The sequence below is a fragment of the Beta vulgaris genome, chromosome 8 (assembly GCF_026745355.1).
Source record: "Beta vulgaris subsp. vulgaris cultivar EL10 chromosome 8, EL10.2, whole genome shotgun sequence".
Classification (NCBI taxonomy): Eukaryota; Viridiplantae; Streptophyta; class Magnoliopsida; order Caryophyllales; family Amaranthaceae; genus Beta; species Beta vulgaris.
In genome coordinates, this window is record NC_079209.1 from 6,988,254 (window position 1) to 7,010,729 (window position 22,476).

At 37.2% G+C, this 22,476-nt stretch overlaps 1 protein-coding gene across 1 annotated transcript; it reads right to left on the minus strand.

The window, feature by feature from the left end:
- Nucleotides 1–10,329: 10,329 nt before the first annotated feature.
- LOC104900911 (cytosolic sulfotransferase 5) lies at nucleotides 10,330–11,669 on the minus strand. Its single transcript, XM_010688440.4, has one exon. The coding sequence runs from the start codon at nucleotides 11,539–11,541 to the stop codon at nucleotides 10,516–10,518; it is 1,026 nt and encodes a 341-aa protein (XP_010686742.1). The 5' UTR covers nucleotides 11,542–11,669; the 3' UTR covers nucleotides 10,330–10,515.
- Nucleotides 11,670–22,476: the final 10,807 nt, after the last annotated feature.

Consider the following 22,476-nt stretch of genomic DNA (forward strand, 5'->3'; position numbering starts at 1 on the left):
TTTTACTATCACTTGCAGCTAGTAATTCTTGGAAGCTCTGGCAGATGGACGTCAAAAATGCATTTCTACATGGTGATTTAGATCAAGACATTTACATGGATCAACCTAAGGAGTTTGAGAGGCAATCTTATCCACACTATGTATGCAAGCTGAAGAAGGCGCTCTATGGTTTGAAGCAAGAAAGATAGGGGAGTTTTTGTTACAGAGTGGTTATTCTGTAGCATCAGCTGATTCGAGCTTATTTCTGAAAGCTCAAGATGGAAAGTTGGCAAGAGTTCTTGTATATTTGGATGATCTTATCATCACAGGAGATTCTGAAGAGGAGATTCAACAAATAAGAGTTCATCTTTCAGTATGTTTCCAAATGAAGGAGCTCGAAGAATTAAAATATTTTCATGGTCTATATCTTGAAGTAGAGCGGCTTAAGAATGGGATATTTCTTTGCCAATAGAAGTATGCCCGTGATTGGTTGATTGCAAGCCTATGTGAACTTCAGTGGAGGTTAATGCAAGGTTATGTTTAGTCGAAGGCAAAGATTTAGAAGATGTAACCATGTACAGACAATTGGTAGGAAGTCTTATCTATCTTACGTTAACAAGAGCAGATATTGCATATGCAGTGACTGTGATCAATCGCTTCATGCAAAAACCAAAGACACGTCACCTAGAGGCAGTACGACGGATATTGAGGTACGTAAAAAGGACCATTGACTAATCCTGTACCACAATGATAAAGAGTTTGAAGTTGGATACTATGATGCTGACTATGTTAGTGATCTCGACACACGTCGGTCTACCTCTAGGTACGTATTTAATCTGGGTTCTGGAGCAGTCTCTTGGTGTAGCAAGAGACAACCAACAGTGTCACTATCTAGTACACATTCAGAATATAGAGCGACAACTATGGCTACATAAGAATGTGTGTGGTTGACGCAATTACTCAAGGACCCTACATCAACCAATTGATCGGGGAATCAAGTTAGCATGTGACAACCATTCTATAATACGTTTAACGGAGAATCATGTTTTTAACGCGAGAACAAAACATGTGGAGGTACATCATTATTTTGTTCTAGAGAAGGTTTTACAAGTTGAAATTGAACTTGGGCAACTGAATACGGAGGACCAAGTTGCTAATATATTCACAAAAGATCTTGGAGGACCAAAGTTTGAACAGTTTCGTAAACAACTTGGCATGACCTCTAGACTATCTTTGAGAGAGAGAGAGTAGTCGTTGAGTGGGAGTGTTAAACATCACTATCCACTCTCCTCTCTTTGGTAAAAGATTTGTTGCTGCCATTTACTACTTGGGTGAATTTTTACAAGCCACATATTACCCCACCCCTACATGCTATACTTGGATGAATAGTATGGTATCGTAGTATAAATAGATGGAGTGCATTGGTTGCAAAGTGTGCAGCAAACCAACGTGACTTGTGTGAAGCTCCAAAAGAGACAGAGAGAACAAAAGAAAAGAGTTTGTAAGAGTGTGTAAGAGTTTCATGTAATAGCTTAAGTAAGTTGCTTCCTTATTATATGTGAGCTATTATTTTGATAATCTCTTATATCGTTTAATCTTTCCACATAAATTACCCAAATTATATATCTTACAATACAAACATCAAACAACCATGGATGCAATTTCATATTTTTTTTTCAGCATGGTTCATGATTCGAATTGATGCTTAAAAAAATCATAAGTGGACATGCTCTTATATCATGGCCTCATGGGTAAGTCTTAGCAGTGCAACAGTCTCTGGCTTATCTGTGAAATTAATTTAAATTAATCCCTTATATTCTTTTGTGTATTTCATGGGCCTTGATGCAAGGACTAATTAATAAAAATAATAGGATGGGATCCTGGCATGTGATGGGAAGATATTTTATGAAACTATCTTTAAAACTTACACCACACCTACTCTTCAAGTATACATGACTCCCCAAAAAATATGGGAGAGATCAAGCAATAAATTTCTTAAAATAAGAAAAATGAGAAAGACAAATATGGATTCTAAATATGTATATTTTTTTATTGAATATAACTAAAAATTATCAAATCTATATATGTACCAGTACAACTACAAGTATAGTGGAATTTACTGCAAATCATAGTGTATGTACATTAACCAAGAATGTCTTGGTTTAGTGGTTAAGATTGAGAAGTTGTGAATGATAGGTATAGTTCGAATCCCTCTTCCCCTTCTTTATCCTTTGTATTGCCTTAGTGGCTCAAATAGATCAAAAAAATAGTGCATTTACATTATAAGCTCAAGATTACATCAAAGTTTATTTAGAAGATATTCTCATTAATTAGTCCTTGGGTGTGTTATGCAACGCTAGTTGTGGTTGTAGCTTTTAACTATGAAAGTAACTATTAGTAGGGTTATCGGCCCAAAACCAGACCAGGTTGGAACCAGAATCGAAAATTTTTCACTATCGGGGACCTAACCGGAGTGCTCCAGACCTGACCGGAGTGGTCCAGACCTGGCTGGTTCTATCCGGTTTCGATTTTTGACCATTTTTGTGACATTTACAAATTTTCACTATTTTCCTTTTTTTAGGAGTTGTTTATTTTATTCCCTTATATAATCTTTTGTACATATTATAATTGAAAGGTAACATCAAGATACAGTTTGAAAAGACGTCAACTTTGTATCACTATCACCTCTCGTATGTCAGCCAACCCAACTACATAAATCGACGCTTAAAAATAGGGTATACAAGAAAATCCCTACTTCCAAGTACAAGTAGGTACTAGAGTTCGAACTTGTAACCTCAAAATTACAAAGTAAGTTCCACACTACCGAAGGGAAAAAAAGTTTTTAAGTAGTATTAAAAATACGTATTAAGTAATCCTCATATTCTCTTGTATAGTTCGATTCCAATATATATCAATAAAATTGTACCAGGAGTTTGACCTTTGCAGTCCTATTCATGAGTGTCTATTATAATCAAATGTTAAAATAATACTTAAATATTAATGGTCAAAAATCAAAATTATACTTCAACAAGTGTGTAAATTAAACCGTTGTAGTTTTAGGCAAATAGAGAGGAACTTAATGCTTCAGAAAATTTTAACTACATGGTTACAAATTACTTAGTTTAATATTGCGTACATATTATATTATGTGTATTTTTTAAGTCTAAATCAGTACAATTATTTTGTGCATATCTATGAAATCAATGAAACAATTTCTTGTGTTTAGTTGCCTATTTCACGAGGTTGGATGAATGATGAAAGCATTAAAAAGATAGGAGGTTGGCGTGCGAACCATGCTATGTTTTTATTTATTTATTATTATTAGGTCGAACCTTCTATGTTTTTTTGATCCATATGAGTCACGAAGGCGGTACAAAGTACAAAGAAGGGAAGGGGGGATTCGAACCTGTGACCTATCGTTCACAGTACCTCAATCTTAACCACTAGCAAGACATCCTTGGTATGTCGAACCTGCTATGTGATGGGCATATATAGTTTTATTTTGTGAATTCTGTGCGAACTTGGACCTGATTTACCATCTACATCCGTAGATATAATACTTGTTTATGAGAGCAACTGCTTTCAAATTTGATCCAGGTAGAATTAGGATCCATGATATAATGGTTCGGATTTGAAAAAGATTTTTCCTTTTAAGATCTATATCTAACCTGTATAATCTAAAATATAAAATTGAACATTTCTTATTTTCCTAATAGAAAGATAGTTCAATAACATTATTGTGATAAATGATAACTTATTTAAATTTTACTTTATAGGATAAAAAATTTATGTTTCATTTCTTAATAGGTAAATTTTTTAACTTGTTATTTAAATTAAGATTTACTTATCTGCAAATCTATATACGGATCAGATTAGATTTTCTAGATTTGATGAATCTATATCATTTATATATTAAAATTCGAATCTAAGGATCCAATAGGAGCTCTTGATCTAAATCCTATTATTTGTCTAGTGGGCCATCTTAATTTTTTTTATAAAGGTAAGGAAAGAACATTAGGCTACCCTCCTCTCGAGGGGAATACCTAATGTGTCGGATACAAGGATGGAAGTAAGAGAAGAATTATTATAAGGAGACACATCGAAACTAGAAAGCACGCACTAAGTGTCCTACATTAGCTATCCAATCAGCAGCACGATTAGCTTCTCTGAAGACATGAAAACTTCGAAAGAGGCAAATTGAGTGAGCAAGATATTACAATCAGTATGAATATTAGCTACCTTCCATGGAGTAGACTAAAGATTCTTAAGGGCGTTGATGACTAGCAGGTTGTCACCTTCAATAATGATGTTCTGTATACCCATGAGTAAGGCTAACTTGATACCTTGATGAAGAGTTGTGCCTTCCGCAATGAGAACAGAAGTGTCCAAGATTGAAAGCTTTGGCATGTAATAGTTGGCCTTCATGATTACGGATGATAATACCGGCTGCTGCATCTGAACCGCGAACCGAACCATCAAAATATAGTTTGAAGAAAGTTTGAGGAGGGGATTCCCATGCTACAAGGGTAGCTAAGGGAAGAGGGTTACGGGGAAGGGGGTAAGCTCCTCTAAGAGGAAAACCGTACCAATACTATGGCAAGCATCGACGTGTAAGCGGCACAACCATTCTTCATGAGCAAATTTAGCTCTGTGAACAATACGTTGAGGACACCACTTTTCGTTATTGAAAATCATAGAATATCTCTCTTTCCAAGTACTCCGAAAAAAGAAAAATGCATTTTGGTAAGGTATGTTTGCCTTTGATGTCTTGCAAGAATTGTAACGTGGAGGGGATGGGCATTGGAGGAGTACACCAAGAACTAACTTCTGGGAGGCTCTACAGATTTTGTGAGTTCGGGCAAGCGAAAAGTAAGTGATCAATAATTTCGGCTTGTGCATTACAGCGGGGACAAAGATTCGTTGGAATAATTTTTCTATTAAACAGCGTATCTCTGGTAGGAAGGCTACTGTGGCATACTTGCCAAATAAAAATTTGTAATTTAGGTGGAATTTCCAGCTTCCATATCCATCTAAAAGGCCATGGAGGCTTTTTAGGCAGGTCCTGAGCTAACCATGTAGCAGATTTTACGGAGAAGTCACCACTCGGAGTGGGTCCTCGAATTGGAACATTAGGAATGTCATTAATTGGAAGGAGAATCCCTTTGACTTCAAGAAAAAGGTGATGGGGCAGAATGTGAGGAGTTAGCTTGCTAACATCCCAAGTATGATCAATTGTGATAAAATTTGCTAGTTTTACGTCTAAATCAATATTATTTCGATCTATTTTTAGTATATCACGTAGATTTTTCTAACAAACCCAATTGTCGAGCCAGAAAAGAATTGATTTACCATTTTCGATTTTTCATCTAATACCTTTTCGAAGAAGTTCTCGTTGTGCTAAATTTTCTTCCAGATATAACAATCATTGGCTTTAGGCATGTACTCAAAAACTGATTTGTTAGATAAATATTTTTCTTTGATTAAGGTTGACCAAAATGTGTGTTTTTGAGCAACTAAATTCCAACCAAGCTTTGCTAAGAAAGCTTTATTAAGCGTTAAAGGTCGTCTAAGACCCAAACCACCCTGAGATTTAGGAGAACATATGGTCTGCCATGCTATAAGTGGAATGCCATTTTTATCTTTAATTTGTCTCCAGAAATGCTGACGATGCATTGAGTCAATAGATTTGCAAATATTAGAGGGAATTAGGGCTGATGAGCAAGTATAAGCTGGAAGAGCTTCCAGATTAGACTGGATAAGGGTATGCCTGCCAGCTTTTGAGAGGAAGCCAGATTCCCAATGTTGAATTCTCTGCAGGGCCTTAGCCAGAATATGGCTATATTCCTTTTTTGTAGGATAGTAGGAGCTAAAAAAAAAAACTCCTAAATACCTACCAAGGCAAGACTTGTGTGTCATATTGAAGAAGCTAGCTAGAGAAGCTTTGTGAGCATTAGGAATTTCTTTGAAATTAAAGGACCAACACTGATTTGTGAAAGTTAACCACTTGACCCGACATGAGGCAAAAAGCATCAACAATATTTTTTAGATTATTGCAAGCTGTAGTTGTAGCTTTACAGAAAACAAGACTATCATCAACGAACATTAAACATGGTATTTGGGAACCTCTTAGAAAAATCTTAAACCCCAAACCTGATTTAGGTTTGGTGCTCTCAACCACTAATCTTTGGATGAGAACATCCATACAAATAATAAACATATACGGGGAGAGAGGGTCACCTTGACAGAGACCTCTCGAAGGTTTGAACCAGTCTGTGGTACTACCATGAATTTGCAGAGAGTAAGAAGTAGTAGTAACACACTATTTAACCCAATGAATCCATTTTGAGGGAAATCCCAATTTTCTCAACGTTTGCTATAAAAAATCCCGTTTAATTTGATCATAAGCTTTTTCCATGTCGAGTTCCAAAGCACACCATCCTATTTTACTAGTGGACTTTTGGAAGGCGTTTAGGATTTCTTGTATAATGAGGATATTATCATGAATAGATCTGTCTGGGGTGAAATCGTTTTGAAGAGGGCTAATATGTGCTTTGAGAATCGGGCATAACCTCTGGACAAGGAGTTTAGAAATGGCTTCATAAATGGTATTAATTAAGCTTATTGGCCTAAAAGGGCCATCTATATGTATTATTGTATTTAATGATAATGATGTACATGGGCTTAAGGCATAATAATACTTAGGATCTATTTAATGTTTACGATGAATACAGAATGACTAAGGTAAATATTTAACCTAAATTGACATGGTATTAGAGCCGTTTTCCTTGTAGCCACCCTGCCATCTATCTATCGTTTTTTTCTTATCGCCGACCATTAAAGCACCACCCGCGGATTTTGATGCTATGGAAGACGAGAAAATTAATCCTGATTCTCCCTTTAACCTTGTTTTGGGTGATCAACCCGGAAACTTGATTACCTATGTCCTTCAACTACGTAGCTTGTGTGCGTTCCATTACTTTATCCCTCAAAGCACACCATCCCTCAAAGGCCATGTGACTCTTACTCATGGTCTCATTCTTCACCATGTTCTATATGTGCCGCAGCTTCATTGTAATTTAATTTCGGTGTCGCAAATAATTGATGAGTCTAATTATCATGTTCTATTCACAAATTCTTTGTGTGATATACAAGATCGTCTCTCAGGCCCCTGATTGGAGCCGGTGACCGGCGTGATGAACTCTATTTTTTACATAGCCTTCCTACCGTGTAAGCGGTGACAGTTCCTAGATTATCCGAGTTTGAATTGTGACTTCGTCGTCTGGGTCATCCTTAGGATCGCGTGTTAATTTAGTTCCTACTATTAAATCTAGTTCTAGTAGCTAAACAAACTAGATATTGTTTTCCCACATTATGATTTTGGGGCCCATATAGTACACCCTCTTCGTGGGGTGCTGTTTATTTTTTTAACTTTGGTTGATTATTATTCGCGTGCAGTTTGGGTGTATTTGTTACAAAATAAGAAAGAGGTTGAGAGTCCTTTTATGTCTTTCTTTGCCATGGTCAACCGTTAATTCGATACTAATGTGAAAATTGTTAGCTCTGATAATAGAACTGAATTTAACTGCTTATTGGACACCCATAATATTTTGTTCCAAACATCATGCGTTGGCACCCCAGAACAAAATGGGAGAGTTGAGAGAAAAAATTAGCATATTATGAATGTTAGTCGCGGCTTGATGTTTCAAGCTCATCTTCTTGTTACTTTTTGAGGTTAATGTGTTCTTGTTGCTTTTAGTTGATTAACTGTACTCCCTCGAGTGTGTTACATGGTATTACTCCTTATGAGGCTATCATGGGTCTCCCTCCCTCTTTTGATGAGTTACATGTGTTTTGGTGTCTTTGTTTTGCTCATAACCAAAGGGCGAAAGGTGATGGATCTGCTTCTAGGAGTCGTCGTTGTGTGTTTATGGATTATCCGAATAGAAAAAAAAGGGTTGGATATTAAATGATGTTGAAACTGGTGATTTTTTTGTCTCCCGTGATGTTAAGTTCCATTAAAATAAATTTCCATTTGACTTGGGTGCTCTTCCCACTGCTGCCAATAATTTTTTTTAATGATGTCCATGATCTGTTAGCCTAAGGGGATGTTTTAAAAGACGACCTTACTGGTGAGTTGTGTGATCAGGCCTCCCCTTTGGTCTCGGCTGTTGCGGAGGTCCCTGGGCCTGTGTTGGATCTTCCCATCGAGCCCAACTCTCCTATGGATCCTCAACACTCCCCGCCCTCTTCTGCCCATACTACCGAGCCCCCTGCCGTGGCCCATTCCCCTAACGCCCATCACTCTCCTCCCTGTAATATCAAGGCCCAGTCCTCTAGCGTGTCCAGCTCCGTGGGTCAGCCTACTTCTCCCACCCTCTTTACTATTTCGGATCAGCCAAGTGGAACTCCAATTGTTGATTCTAATGATCTTGGGCGCGGGTTACGTGATAAACAACCATCGGTTTTGCTTCATATTTTTTCACAAATACAATACGGAAAATGAGTCTATCCATGCTTGCACTGTCTCCATCAGATTCCTTAGGTACTCTTTATCCTTTAGCACAATTTGTGAATTGTGTAAATATTCTATGCAACACCGTCTTTTTCTTGCAGTAGTTACATCTGGTGTTGTTTGCCCCGCTCTATTCATGAGGCTATGCGGGACCCAGGTTGGCATGAGGCTATGAAAAAGGAGATTAGTGCATTGGAGGATAATGAGACTTGCGAGATGATTGCTCTTCTGCCTGGTCATAAAGCTCTCGATTGTAAGTGGGTTTTATAAGGTGAAATATCACTCAGATAGCTTGGTTGAACGGCTTAAGGCTCGTTTGGTGGTGTTTGGTAATCATCAGGTCGAATGGATAGATTACAATGAGACTTTTTCTCCTGTCGCCAAAATCGTGAACGTTCGTGCTTTCCGTGTTGTTGCTGCTACAAAGAATTAGGAACTGCACCAAATGGACGTGCATAATGCCTTTCTTCATGGTGATTTGGGTGATGAGGTGTATATGCATCGTCCCCCCTGACTTTAGTTCTTCTACCCCTGGTTTGATTTGTTGGTTGAAGAAATCATTATATGGCCTACGTCTGCCCCCCCGGTGTTGGTTTGCAAAGCTAGATGCTTCTTTGCTGCGTTATGGTTTTATTCAGTGCAACACTGATTACACTCTCTTCACCCTCCGTCGTGACTAGGTTCAGCTCTCCGTTCTTGTTTATGTTGATGACTTTGTCATTTTCGGCAACGACACTTCCGCTATCTCCTCCTTTAAGAAGTATTTCGGTGATTGTTTCTATATGAAGGACCTTGGCCTGCTTAAGTATTTTCTTGGGATTGAGGTTGCTCAAGCTCCCGAGGGTTTGTTTATTTGTCAGCGCAAGTACACCTTAGATAATATCTCTGAGACTGGTCTCTTGGGTGTTAAACCCGCATCTTTTCCCCATGAGCGGAATCATACTCTGGCGCTTGCTATTGGTTCTCTGTTCTCTGATCCTCACTCTTATTGTCTTCTTGTGGGTCGTCTTATTTATCTATCCTTCACTCGCCCTGATTTGGTTTATTGTGTTCATATTCTTGCCCAGCTTATGCAGGCACCATGCCAAGAGCATTGGGAGGCTGCTCTTCGAGTGGTTCAATATCTCAAGGGTTCTCCTCGCCAGTGCATTCTTCTTAGTAGCATGTGCGACTTGTCTCTCTCTGGTTGGTGTGATTCTGATTGTACTAGTTACCCTTAGACTCATCGCTCTCTTACAGGCTGGATTATCTTTCTTAGTTATTCTCCTAGCTCTTGGAAGACCAAGAAAAAACATACTGTGTCCCAGTCCTCTACCGAAGCGGAGTATTGTTTGATGGCTGATACCACCTCTGAGCTGAAGTGGTTGAGGGCTCTACTCGAGATTTTGGGCGTTCATCAGCCGCACTCCATGTCTCTCTATTGTGACACCATGTCTACGCTCCACATTGCACAAAATTCGGTGTTTCATGAGCGCACCAAGCACATCGAGGTCGATTGTCATTATGTGCGTGATGCTATTCTTGATGGCATCATCACTACTCGTCATGCGCTACTTGCGGATATTTTCACTAAGGCCCTTGGCAAATGACAGTTTCTACTCTTGTTAAGCAAGTTGGGCATTTGTAACTTCCATACTCCAACTTGAGGGGATATTGGACCATTTATATGTATTATTGTATTTAATGATAATAGTGTACATGAGCTTAATGCTTAACGATACTAAGGATGTATTTAATGTTTACGGTAAATACAGAATGACTAAGGAAAACATTTAACCTAAATTGACGTTGTCATCTCTAATTAAGTGAAAAAGGGTTATAAAGTGGAACATAAAACATAATAAATTATACTGATTTTTGATTAAAGATCATACATGAAAAGTGAATACAGCACAACATTAGACACGATATCAAAAATAAAAAAGAAGTAGATAGCTTTTGTTTCCATCAATGGGTAACAAAAGAAAAGAAATTAAAACATAAAGATAGCTCATCTCTTACACGGATCAATAGTTGTGATATGGTTAGTGAGGTAGTAGTTGAAATGATAATCCAGTGCCTTCAAGTTTTTCTTGCATCAACTTCTTCATCTTTTCCACCATGGCAGGTGTGATATTATGATTAGTCCAATCTCCCACCTCTCCTTTTCTAAAATAACTTTTTTTATCATAAATTTTATTGATGACTCCACTTTTGTTTCCTTCCAATTCTTTGAGATTGTTGATGCTACAAAACTCTATTATTTCTTTTATGACACCTTCACGTTCCTCACTTTCAGTAAATGGCATGCCTACAAATTCACCAACTCTCTTTAGGTGTAATATGGGATCCTTCTTTAAATCCTCATATTTGAGAAATAACACCTTCTTCGGCTGTTCTAAACTCTGCTTCCAATATTCGATTACATGCTCAAAAAAAGGACCGTTAATAAATTTTCCTTCACAGAAATCCTCAAAGTAATCCTCAATACTAGGCAACTCCACATCTTCTCCTACTAGTTCCTTTATTGGCTTCATTGCAAAGTACATCATTGACACAAGTGTATCCAATGGATTGCGAGTAATGTACAAAATCCGACAGCCAGAAACCTTGATAGATTCCGGAAGGGTCATGTAGGGAAAGTGGGTGTGAAAAAGTCTAGGAGAAGGGAGCTCATTAAGATGATGCGGGCGAGGGTACTCAAATGCATCTCTATAGATATCATACTCTAGGCAACATACAAGCTCATGTGGATGGTTACTAAACAAAGGACTTTGCTTAATAGGGTGCTTGAAACGATTTACAACACTATAGAGTATAGATTTCAACCATGTGGTGCCTGTTTTTGGGAAGCTCGCAATAATGAGATCAGTATCTCTAGCCTGGAAGTGCCTTTGAAACATTAGAATACTCTTCAACATATTAGTATTAAAACTATACCAAAAGCCTTGGTATTTTTCGAGTTCGATTTTATTCAAGAACATTGTCTTCGGAAGACCTTGCTTAAGCTGTTCAACTTCCTCATCATGGACAATTATTTCCTGATCGTTGTGTGGCTCATTTGGATTCATTTTTTTGGTTTAATTTTGAAGTAGTTGTTTGAAGTACACAGAGATTTGGTCAGAGGTTTGATGGCTGATGAAGAGCAGGAGGCTGCAGATTGTGAGATTGTGATGCATTTGAATTATAAGATCAGAGTTGTTGAAGTAATACTCTAAAAGTGGACATATAGTACTAGTAAATTAATATTTTTTTTTTGAGGGAGTTTTACAAAAAGATTTCTATATATTATTTTGAGCTTGTCTTGGCAACCAACCGTTTGAATTTCTTAGGGGACTCAAACGGGGGTAATTTGGTCATTTTAAGCTTTGGAAATTTCACGCGCGTGTTGTTTGGTACCAATGCTAGGTTAGATTGGTACCATTGTCCGAAAATTTTGATACCAAAGTAAGGTTGCTTGGTACCAATTCTGATAACAATGTGATACCAATACCAGGTTATAATGGTACCATTGTGTAACTTTTTGAGTGTTTGAGTCTTTTTTGGACTCAAACAGTTGGTTACCAAGCCTTTCTCTATTATTTTGTATGCAGTAGATTCCCAAAAATTTCTCTTACAAACTATATCCACAATTAATCAATGAACTGATTGAACATACTTAAATTATTTTTTTTATGTTGAAGATGTATCAATTTTATGTAGTCATATTACAGCAATCAATACTATTTATATAATTATATGCTAAAGGTAAATCAACCTGTTCAATGCTAAATCTATTGTCTGTAGGTGGAGTCCATATGAGATAGAATAATATATCCATCTACCAATGCGTAGAGCTGTCAATTTGGTTTAAAACTGCTGGGTGAATTGCAAACTGATAGTCAACTGAACTGAATAAACTGAACTGAAGTGACCCATAACTGAAAAGTGCAATAATTAAAAGCTAAATGTTTAAAGTTAACTGTAACATAACTTATCGGAAACTGAACTGAAACACGAACTTAACACAAACTGAATTGAAACTAAGGGCTTGTTCTCCCCAGCTTATTTTCAGTTCAGTTCAGTTCAGTTCAACTCAGTTTAATACTTATCGCGTTGAAGTTTAATTAATTAGATTACAACATAGTACGTTAGCAAGGTTTAACTAATTTAAACCGGTAACCCCCAAGGGACTAAGACTCCTGTGGCGCTCAGTATCTAACTATTGGGTAGTGTGCATGGACTTGTTTGCAAAGTTAACTAATTGATTTTGCACCAACAGCTTTTTTGGCAACCACAGTGGGAGGAGAAAGATTCATAATCAAATTGTGAAATTTCTTCTTTAATAACTTTTACAATTTAACTGTTCTAAATAGCCACTGTGAGTTTTTCCTTAAATGCCGGATACACGTTCTCGAATGAATAGGGAAGGTCCTAGTGTTGAACCAGTCTCCCGAAACATGGAAGACAATAATTCGATACCTTAAGAGTCTAGGGTATCTGAGGATAATGGTGAACCAATTCATCATGCCTTTAGAGAGTCACAAGGAGAAACTCCCCAAAGGGAAATATCATCTCCAAGTAGCACTGGTCGTGGATTTTTACATCAATTGTATGAAAAATTCACTAAAATAGTAAAACAATTACTATTGGCAGGGAGATCTAAGGCAATAATTTGATTCTAACTACAGAACTCTAGCCCGTGAGCCAGCCAATCTCTTCACATATATCCCCTTCAAAGGATAAGTGAGGAGAACATATATATTAACTCTAGGCAAATAGATCGACTACTTGTAGATATCAATAATAGTATGAGTGCAACCTTTAACAAAATGCCAACATCTCTTGCTACTAAAGTAGTTACTTTGTTTAGAACCGTTAGTTGAAAAGCGCTACCAAATAAATGGGAAACTGCTTAAGGCTTTAGAAGAAGTCCCGCTAAATAGAACACAAGGAGATCGTGGAATAACGCCAAATCTTCTAATAGCCTACGCATCATGGGTACATTTTTCCCACGTTGAGAATAGAGACCCACTGGTCTCAAATGACCTACAAACTTCCTCCCATGAGCGCCGAACATGGATAAGTCCCTTGAGCCTTGGAGAGAATGGTCATGGGAGTTTTAGGAGAAGTGACGAAATTGCAGCGGGCATGGAGCCAGGCTGGCACCAGGCGTCAAGACGTCACCAACCTTCTTTTTCCATGGGTGGTGGACAGTTTGGAGATAGCACACACCAACCTGGACCATCACATGGAGGACAAAGGCAAGGTACTTTTGTTTCAAACAACAACAATTCACCTCATGCATATGTGCCTCTAAATTAGCCAACTATGGCCGGGAACCCTTCATCTTCTACTTATATGCCTTACCAATCACCTATCATTGGGACGTCTCATTATGAGAATGCTTCAGGTTATGGTCATAATCAGGCTCCATTTGCTCATGCAATAGGAGCTTACCGACAAGGAGTACCCACCAATGGGCTCATGTTTCAGCCACAAATGGCACAAGGAATAAATAATTTTAACTATGTGCATCGCCAAATAAATCCTATGGGGAACCAATCTTTTAGTCCTAACCCTAATTCTATGTATGATCAATCAGGAAGTATGGGGAATGGGAATCTAGGACATCCGGGGAGAAGTCAAGATCTTTTAGTGGCACAAGTTGAGGCACTAGTCGAAAGATTAGTGGGAGATAACTCTAGGAGAGGTCATAGGCAGATAGGTCAAAAGCCTTACCCTGAATGGATTGACAGAGCCAACGCATTCCCTAGGACATTTAAAATACCTAACTTTACGTTATTCTCAGGCAATGATAGAGTATCAGCCGAGGAAAAATCTGGTTAGGTTCATTCTTAGTGTAGGGAGGCAGCTGACAATGAGTTTTTAAAATTAAGAATTTTTTCCATGTCTCTAACTGAGATAGCTTTTTGGTGGTATACAAATTTACCACCAAATTTTATTCACTCATGGCAGAACATACACGTGCAATTTACAAATCATTTTGCATGCACCGAACCTAGATTGACCTTAAGTGACTTGGCTAGAAGCTAACAAAAGTGAGGAGAGTCTGTAGAAGACTACCTAGCAAGATTCAAAATGACTAAGATCAGGTGTCAAGTTAGCATCCCTAAAAGCGAATTTGTACAAATGGCTCAAGAGGGGATGTTGATTAAGTTTCGAAAAAGCTTTGATGGTCATGCCTTTGGCGATTTTGTTGAGTTAGCAGAAATGGCCGTAAGGTATGAAAAGAACCTGCAAGCTGAAAGTGCAGCAAGACACCAGAGCTTCTTCGCTCAGAATGTACAACCCTTCCACTTTGAAACTGCACAAGAAGTGGATGTGGCTGAAATCATTCAAGGGGTCCCTTGTAAGTGTTCTCCCCTTGATAAAAAAGAGTTCTCAGCGCCAAAAGACTTAAAGTATGGGTAAAAGATGACGTATACTTTTGATGATAAAAAATCTAATGCCATCTTTGATTGGTTATTATCTAATAAAAAGATAAAACTTGTAGGGAGGCATAAATTGAAAATTGTTGATGAAGTTAAGGGTAAAAAAATACTATAAATGACATGATGCAGTAACCCATGATACTTCTGAATGTATTGTGTTTAGAAATAAAATACAAGATGATTGATAAGAAAAATATCATGTTCTCTGATGATTAAGATGTTAATGTGATTGGAATGGGAGACCCATACGAATTATTCTGTAACATGGTGGAAATTAATAATAATTTTACTGTTACTCTACATGCATCTCAAGCCACTACAATTGGCAATCAGCTCGTCAACATGCTGCTTGATGAAGGAGTTATGATCATGCCAAAGATAGCTAATGAAAAAGGACTAGAAGACATGTGCAGATGGCATATGAATGGGTCGCATACAACAGAATGGTGCCAAGTCTTCAGAGGGTTCCTTACTAGATAACTGTGCCTCAAAAGATTAGTTGTCTCAGAGATAGAGCATCAGGCCATGAAGCTAGAAGCATACTAGAGCAGCTTAGCCAAAGCTAAGGTTCCTGCCAATGCTAAAACAAATTCAAGTCTGGCGATGCCTAAGGAAAATCCTAAAACATACAAAGAAGACGCTTAGAAATTCCCTTTGCAAACCAAGGCAATAGAGAGATTAAAGGCTGTAACGGGAGGTAGTGTTTCATCATGTTCAGATAAATTAACTTTTGAAATGATTAGAACACATATCATACCAAATGATCCTATATACATACCACTTACCAACGCCTATTCCAGAAGAGGTTAGGTGTCAAGGACCAAAGGAAAAATAATGGATATGGGTCGTACTTTTTCTCAAAAGAAAAAGAAGGAGGCCTAAGTCAAACTCCTGTGCCTAAGATTCTCAAAAGGAAAGAAAAGTCTAAAAGAACCAAGGAGACACAAGGTTTAAGTCAATGGTAAGGGTAGCATCACCTCAAGATGATCAAAACCTGCATTAAAGCAGGTCATCAAAGATGAAAATACTGAGCCTCAAGGCTGCTGCAGCAAGAGCTCAAATTAGCACTCGAAATGTGCAAGAGTCTCTTATAGCAAATGTTAGAATCGATGAAGAAGCTCTTCAAGCTGGTATCACAAGGTTATTGCCTCCAAAAGAAATCAACCTAGTTCGTCATCTCTAGAGATGGATGTCCAGCGGCGTCAGGAAAAAGATTCTCTTATGAAAGAGGTTGTGGGAAAATGGCGTTAATGAGGAGTATGACTCAAATTTGGATCGAATCTGGATTGTTGGTATTTGTGGATGGAGATCCATTGAAAACTGATCTTAGACAAGAATTCATAAGAGCCAGCATGCAATGCAACGTAGTCATGTTACCAACGAAATTCAAGAAATCAAAGGACCAGTCAGGATTCGAAACCAGTGATGCATCATGGCAGATGAATTTGATAAGAAGAAAAGCAGGTGAGTTCAAAGTTACTTCTTCTCGAAGTTTATCTTCTTATTTGAACCCACCATAGAAAAGAATGCCTAGTAAAACATTCTTAAAAGCTAATTTAGAGAAACTAATCATAGATAAAATCTTTTAGGTTAGATGATTGATAATAAACATACTAAGACTTTATTCTTAAACGTGGACTTTAGGAGTTTGTTTGGGCAAAGTATTAGTAGATACTAGAGCCACTGTCAATATTATGCCACTTTCTGTGTTTAAGAAATTAGGAAAAATTGAAAGGATTTGCAAAATATTCAAATCAAAATAACTGTTTTTACGGTCTATCGAAAAGGTTAAGGAATGTCTATTCTAAAGATCAAAGTAGGCACTAAATACTTTTACTAGTTTCTTCATAGTAGAAAATGGTAATGATTTTAATGCCATACTAGGAAAAGATTGGTTACATCATAATTATGCTATTCCGTCATCATTCCATCAGATTTTAATCCTATGTAATGGTGATACTTTTGAAATGTACAAGCAGATGAGGAAGTTTGCCCAATCACATCTCATGATTCTGTTTTTATCAGGGACTCTTTAAAGTCAGTTCCCAACATTAGGAATGAGGTTGCTCTACAACTTGAGTCACAAATTCACCAAGAGATAGAAGACTCAAGTGCAATTCTCATTCAAGAAATTAAAGACGTCTCAAAAGTTGAAGATAGTCAATCAAAATATGAATTTATTCAACAGGCGTCAAGCTATGATCAATCACTAGCTCTAGTTAGTTTGTAGAGTTAGACTATATTTTTCTATGTTTATCATATTTGTAGACCAGGAAGAAATATTGTAATGGGTTTACCCCTATCATTCATTAAGTAATGAAGGATCTAATTTTAAAAAGATATCAAGAAGATTTTATCGTAAATTCTAGTACATGTTGCTCCACCATACATGAATCTGAACCTTTAGAAGATGAAGATGAGAAAGTATGGCTAAAAGTGAGGATGTTAAACAAGAAGTTCACGATCCATTAGAAGAAGTAAATTTAGAGGATAGTGAAAATCCACATTTACTTACAGAAGTAAGCTTCTCATTAATCAAGAAAAACGCAAAATAATTGAAATTCTAAAAAAATTTAAAGATTGTTTTGCTTGGGAGCATCATGAAATGCCTGGTATCAATAGGACGATAATAGAACATAAATTACCTATCAAGGAAGGATATAATCCTGTGGCCTAAAGTCCTAGAAGACTGGCACCAAAACTAACATAACCTATACAAGAGGAGATAACAAAACTCCTTAAGGCGAAGCTCATAAGGCCTTGCCAATATGTTGACTGGATTTCTAATATAGTCCCAGTGGTTAAGAAAAATGGAAAAATAAGAATCTACATCGACTTTAGGGATTTAAAATAAAGCAACACCTAAAGATCAATATCCTATGCCTGTAGCTGATCTTCTAATAGATGCAGCGTCAAGATATGAATACATATCGTCTATGGAGGTATGCAGGATATCACCAATTAAGGATTGCACAGGAAGATTGTAATAAAACAACTTTTAGATGTCCAAAATCACTAGGCTTGTTTGAATACGTAGCTATGTCATTCGGTTTAAAAAAATGCTGGCGCTACATACCAACGAGTCATGGACGCAATCTTTAAAGACATGATTGGTAAGATAATGGAAGTTTATGTGGATGACATACTCGTGAAATGAAATGATTTCCTAAAACATAAAGAACATTTGTTAAGTCATTTCAAGGATGAGAGAATGTCACCATAAAAATGAATCCATTGCAGTGTGCATTTGAGGTTAAAGCCAGTAACTTCTTAGGATTTCTCATGCATAAAAATGGAATGGAAATTAACCAAAATAAGGCAAAAGCAATTGTGGCAGCTAAGGCACCTTCTAACAAGAAGGAGTTGTAAATGTTCCTTGGACAACCCAATTATGTTAGGAGATTCATGGCTAATCTAGCAGGGAAGACTAAAAAGTTTTCACCGCTATTAAGATTAAAATATGAATCAAACTGTAAATGGAATAAGGAGCATTAAGAGGCTTTTGATCAAATCAAACAAGATTTGGCAAGTTCTCCTGTATTGATCCCTCCAAGGCCAAATGGAAAATCATTAAGGTTGTATCTATAAGGTTGTAAAGATTCCATTGGTAGTCTACTTACTCAAGAAAATGAGTAGGGATATGAGCAAGCCATTTTCTATCTAAGTATTAGAATCTTGCATAATACAGAGCGAAGGTATACCATGATAGAAAAATGGTGTTTATGCTTATATGATGCGTCCATCAAGCTCATACACTATTTCATGGCCTTCACAGTGGAAGTAGTATCTCCAACAAATGTCATAAAATATATGATATCCCAACGTTTCATAAAAGTAGGTTAAGTAAGTGGAGTCTACATCTACTGCAATTTGACTTAGTATATGTGCCTCAAAAGGCAGAAAAGGTCAAGCTCTAGCTAATTTCTTAGCAACACCCTTGCTGTGAATCTGGAATAATTGACGAGGACATCCTTCCACGACTATTGTTCTTTGATGGATATAATACTAAAGAGACAGCAGGAGTTGATATATATATATATATATATATATATTCTATCTCCTGACGGAATTCCAGCCAAGTTAGCAGTAACCCTAAAGGGTCCATGCACTAATAATAGAGCATAGTACGAAGCTTTATTGATTGAATTTGAGTTGTTATTAGAATTGGGGGCTAAAAAAGTAAGGTATATAAAGATTCTCAGTTAGTTATTTATCAAATGACTGAGGAGTTTAAATGCATATCATCTGTGTCACAGGAATGTAGCAAGAAAGCATAAGAATTGTCTAAACAATTTAAAGGATTTCTTTCATGCACATTCCTAGAGAAGAAAATGGAATAGCAGATCAGTTATCCCAATAAACTTCTGCTAGAGAATAGATACCTTCACCAAATGAAGATATTATTCCTCGGGAAAAGATCCTGGATCCTCTTAATGGAGCTGATAAAGAAATATCAGAAAATATATTGAAGTTTATAGAATTTCAATATTAAGAGAGGATGAGGGTTGGAGAAATGAAATTATTCAATATCTCTAGAATTCAACTGGGATAAAAGTGCCAAATAGAGTTAAAATGGCAGCAACTAAATTTTGCATGTAATTCAGGGAGTTACACAAAAAGGATCCAGAAGGATTACTTTTAAAATGTGTAGACGCTCGAGAAATTTAACCCTCATGGCAGAAATTCATCAAGGACTATGTGGTGCTCATCAAAATGGCTTGAAGATGAGATGGTTGTTGCACGAACATAATTACTATTGCCCTACTATAAGAAAGGATTGTATAAACTATGCAAAAGGTTGTAAGAGATATCAAAAGTTTGGACCCATTAGTAGGGCACCAGTCCCAGATTAAAGTATATCCTTAAACCTCGACCATTTAGAGGATGGGCAGTAGACGTCATAGGAGAAATTAATCCCGCATCTTCTAAGAAGCATTCATACATCCTAGTAGTTACCGACTATTGCACTATATGGGTAGAAGCTCAGGCTTTCGTTAAGATCAAGACACAAGTTGTGATAAATTTCTTGGAAGAAAAGATCTTTACAAGATTTGGTTTCCATAAACCATAACTTCTGATCAAGCCACAATGTTCAGAAACCCTGATTTATTAGACTATCTTACCCAATTTGGGATTAGTAAGTTGCATTCAACACCATACTATGCTCAGGCAAATGGTCAAGGTGAGCTACCAATAAGATCATAGTGAAGGGTAGATAATAATCCTAGGAAGTGGGATGAATTGTTATTATATGCTCTATGGGCCTATAGGACCTCTAAAAGAGAATTAACAAGAGTTACACCTTTCAGCTTAGTTTATGGATATACTCCAGTAATCCCTGCTGAAGTGAATGTAAGGCCATCTAGAGTATCCCAACAAATGGGATTATCTGGAGATGACTATTCACAAGCAGTGAACATTGAAATAATGGATAATGCTCTAGAAGTCAAGGAAGAAGCCTTGGCTAGAATGAGAATCCAAAAGGAAAAGGTTGCTAGCAGGGCCTATAATAAAAAAGTACTGCCTAAAGACTTTCAAGAGAATGATAAGGTTTGGAAGATGTTTCTACCAGAAGCAGCTTATAAAGATCCTCAGCTAGGGAAGTGGTCGCCTAGATGGCAAGGTCCTTTTATCATTCACAAGAAAATGTCTGAAAATGCATACCTATTACAAGATATAGATGGTAATGTAAAAGATAGGGCCTTAAATGGCAAATTTCTTAAAAAATACCATCCATCCATATGGGAACAACATGGTTCTGTGTTTTAACAAAAACATGCAGAATTGTTTCAAACATCCAGGGATTATTAAGATTAAATCATTACAAAATTAATGTTATATATCTTAAACGTTCTAGCATTGTCCAACAGTTGAACTATGATTTTTTATGGTTGACCAAGCATTACAAAGTTTTTCCCTTTGGAGAATCAAGCTTTGTTGTACAACCATTTCTTTAAACATCTCTTGCCTCAAATTGGCAAGCTTGATGCTTCCCTGGTCCATCTTTCTATTTTCAACATCAAAGGAGCTCCGAAGTGAAGACTTCACATCAATGATGTTGATTTCTTCTCTGTTAATCTCAGCCAAGAGATTCTGTAAGGATTGCCTCTCTTCAGAAAGAGACTTCAGCTGCTGATCATAAGAGTTTAAAGAATCTTAGGTCTGTGTAGTTAATCTTCTAAAAGATTTGGCTTAAGCTTCCAAAGAAGTCTCCTCTTCTTGGAGTTTATGAGGTGAAAACTTAAGAGATTGGACTCTATGTCAGCATTGCGTTGCTGAACAAAAAAGTGTTTCCTTCACATAATCAAGATAAGGTATCCAATACTCAAAGCCTAGAGATATTAAGGACTCCAAAATCTGCTTAAGAGCTTATCCAGAACTCTGATCATGAGGATTTTCTGAGAGAGTAAGGCAGAGGTTCCATATCTTGTCTTCTTGTTTAATGTGCTCAGAATGTTCATCATTGGGACTACTAGCAACATTGCTAGAAGCAGGTTGGTCCCTCACAATAATGGACATGTTCACATTTACCTCTTTTCCTCCATCAGACTCTTTCATCACACTTGCCTCGAGTGCTTCCCTCTATATGATAAAGAAGAAAGCTAAGTTAGCAAGATAGTGGAAGTCTGATGTTTTGAGGATATAGATTCAGATGAAGGAAGTCTAAAATAATTTATGAAGAAAGGAATGCAAACCAGTCTCAGAAGAGGATTATGAAGCTGGCGAGGGATCCTTTGATATAGGGGTGTTCAAGAGTTCAAAATTGCTCCTCAATGGTGCAACATCTAAAGGAATTGAATCTGTTGGGACCTCATTGACCTCTAGGAATAGAGGGCACTAGTGGAAAAATCCTATCCGTCACTTATAATATATTAACATATGTTTCATTTTACACATCGCATCAGAAAATTAATTTAAAAAACAGGAAGGAAAGGGGAGAAGAAAATCTAATGCGGATTTTTTTGAAAATCTAGGACCGCATCAAATTTTCTTATTTTTTTTTTAAAAAAATCTGGAAACCACCTCAGCCCTTGGCCCTTGGCCAATTTACTTTGACCATAAGCCCAGCCCACCCCACCCCCACTCAACTCACTCAAACTAGAGATGTAAATGGCTCAGCTTCGGGGCGGGTGGAGCGTCACCCGCATCCACCCACTCCACCGATCCATCCATCACCCGCATCCATCTCCACCCGAATCCATCCATCCATTTGTAACCGGGTTAAACGGATGGATCGGGTGATTAACGGGTGAAATCAAATAATATTAGGAGAAGAAAGAAAAACTACTAACAAGAACCACTAATCCATTTATATAATTCTACTTACTATGTAAAATCGTCTCCAAACTAACCTTAATCCACATTATTAACATTTATATACTTATATTATCATCTTGTAACTTTTGGGCTATAGATTAATAAAGCTGTAAAAATGAAAAAGCCCAAAATTAAAAAAATTATATATTTTTTACTTTAAACGGGTGACCGATCGGGTGGTAAACAGATGACGGGTCGGGTGATGGATGAAAAAATATCACCCGAACCCGACCCGCATCCATCACCTGATTATCC

Excerpts from the sequence above, each read along its gene's own strand:
- LOC104900911 (XM_010688440.4), bottom strand. The coding sequence starts at position 11,541 with ATGAATCCAAATGAGCCACACAACGATCAGGAAATAATTGTCCATGAT.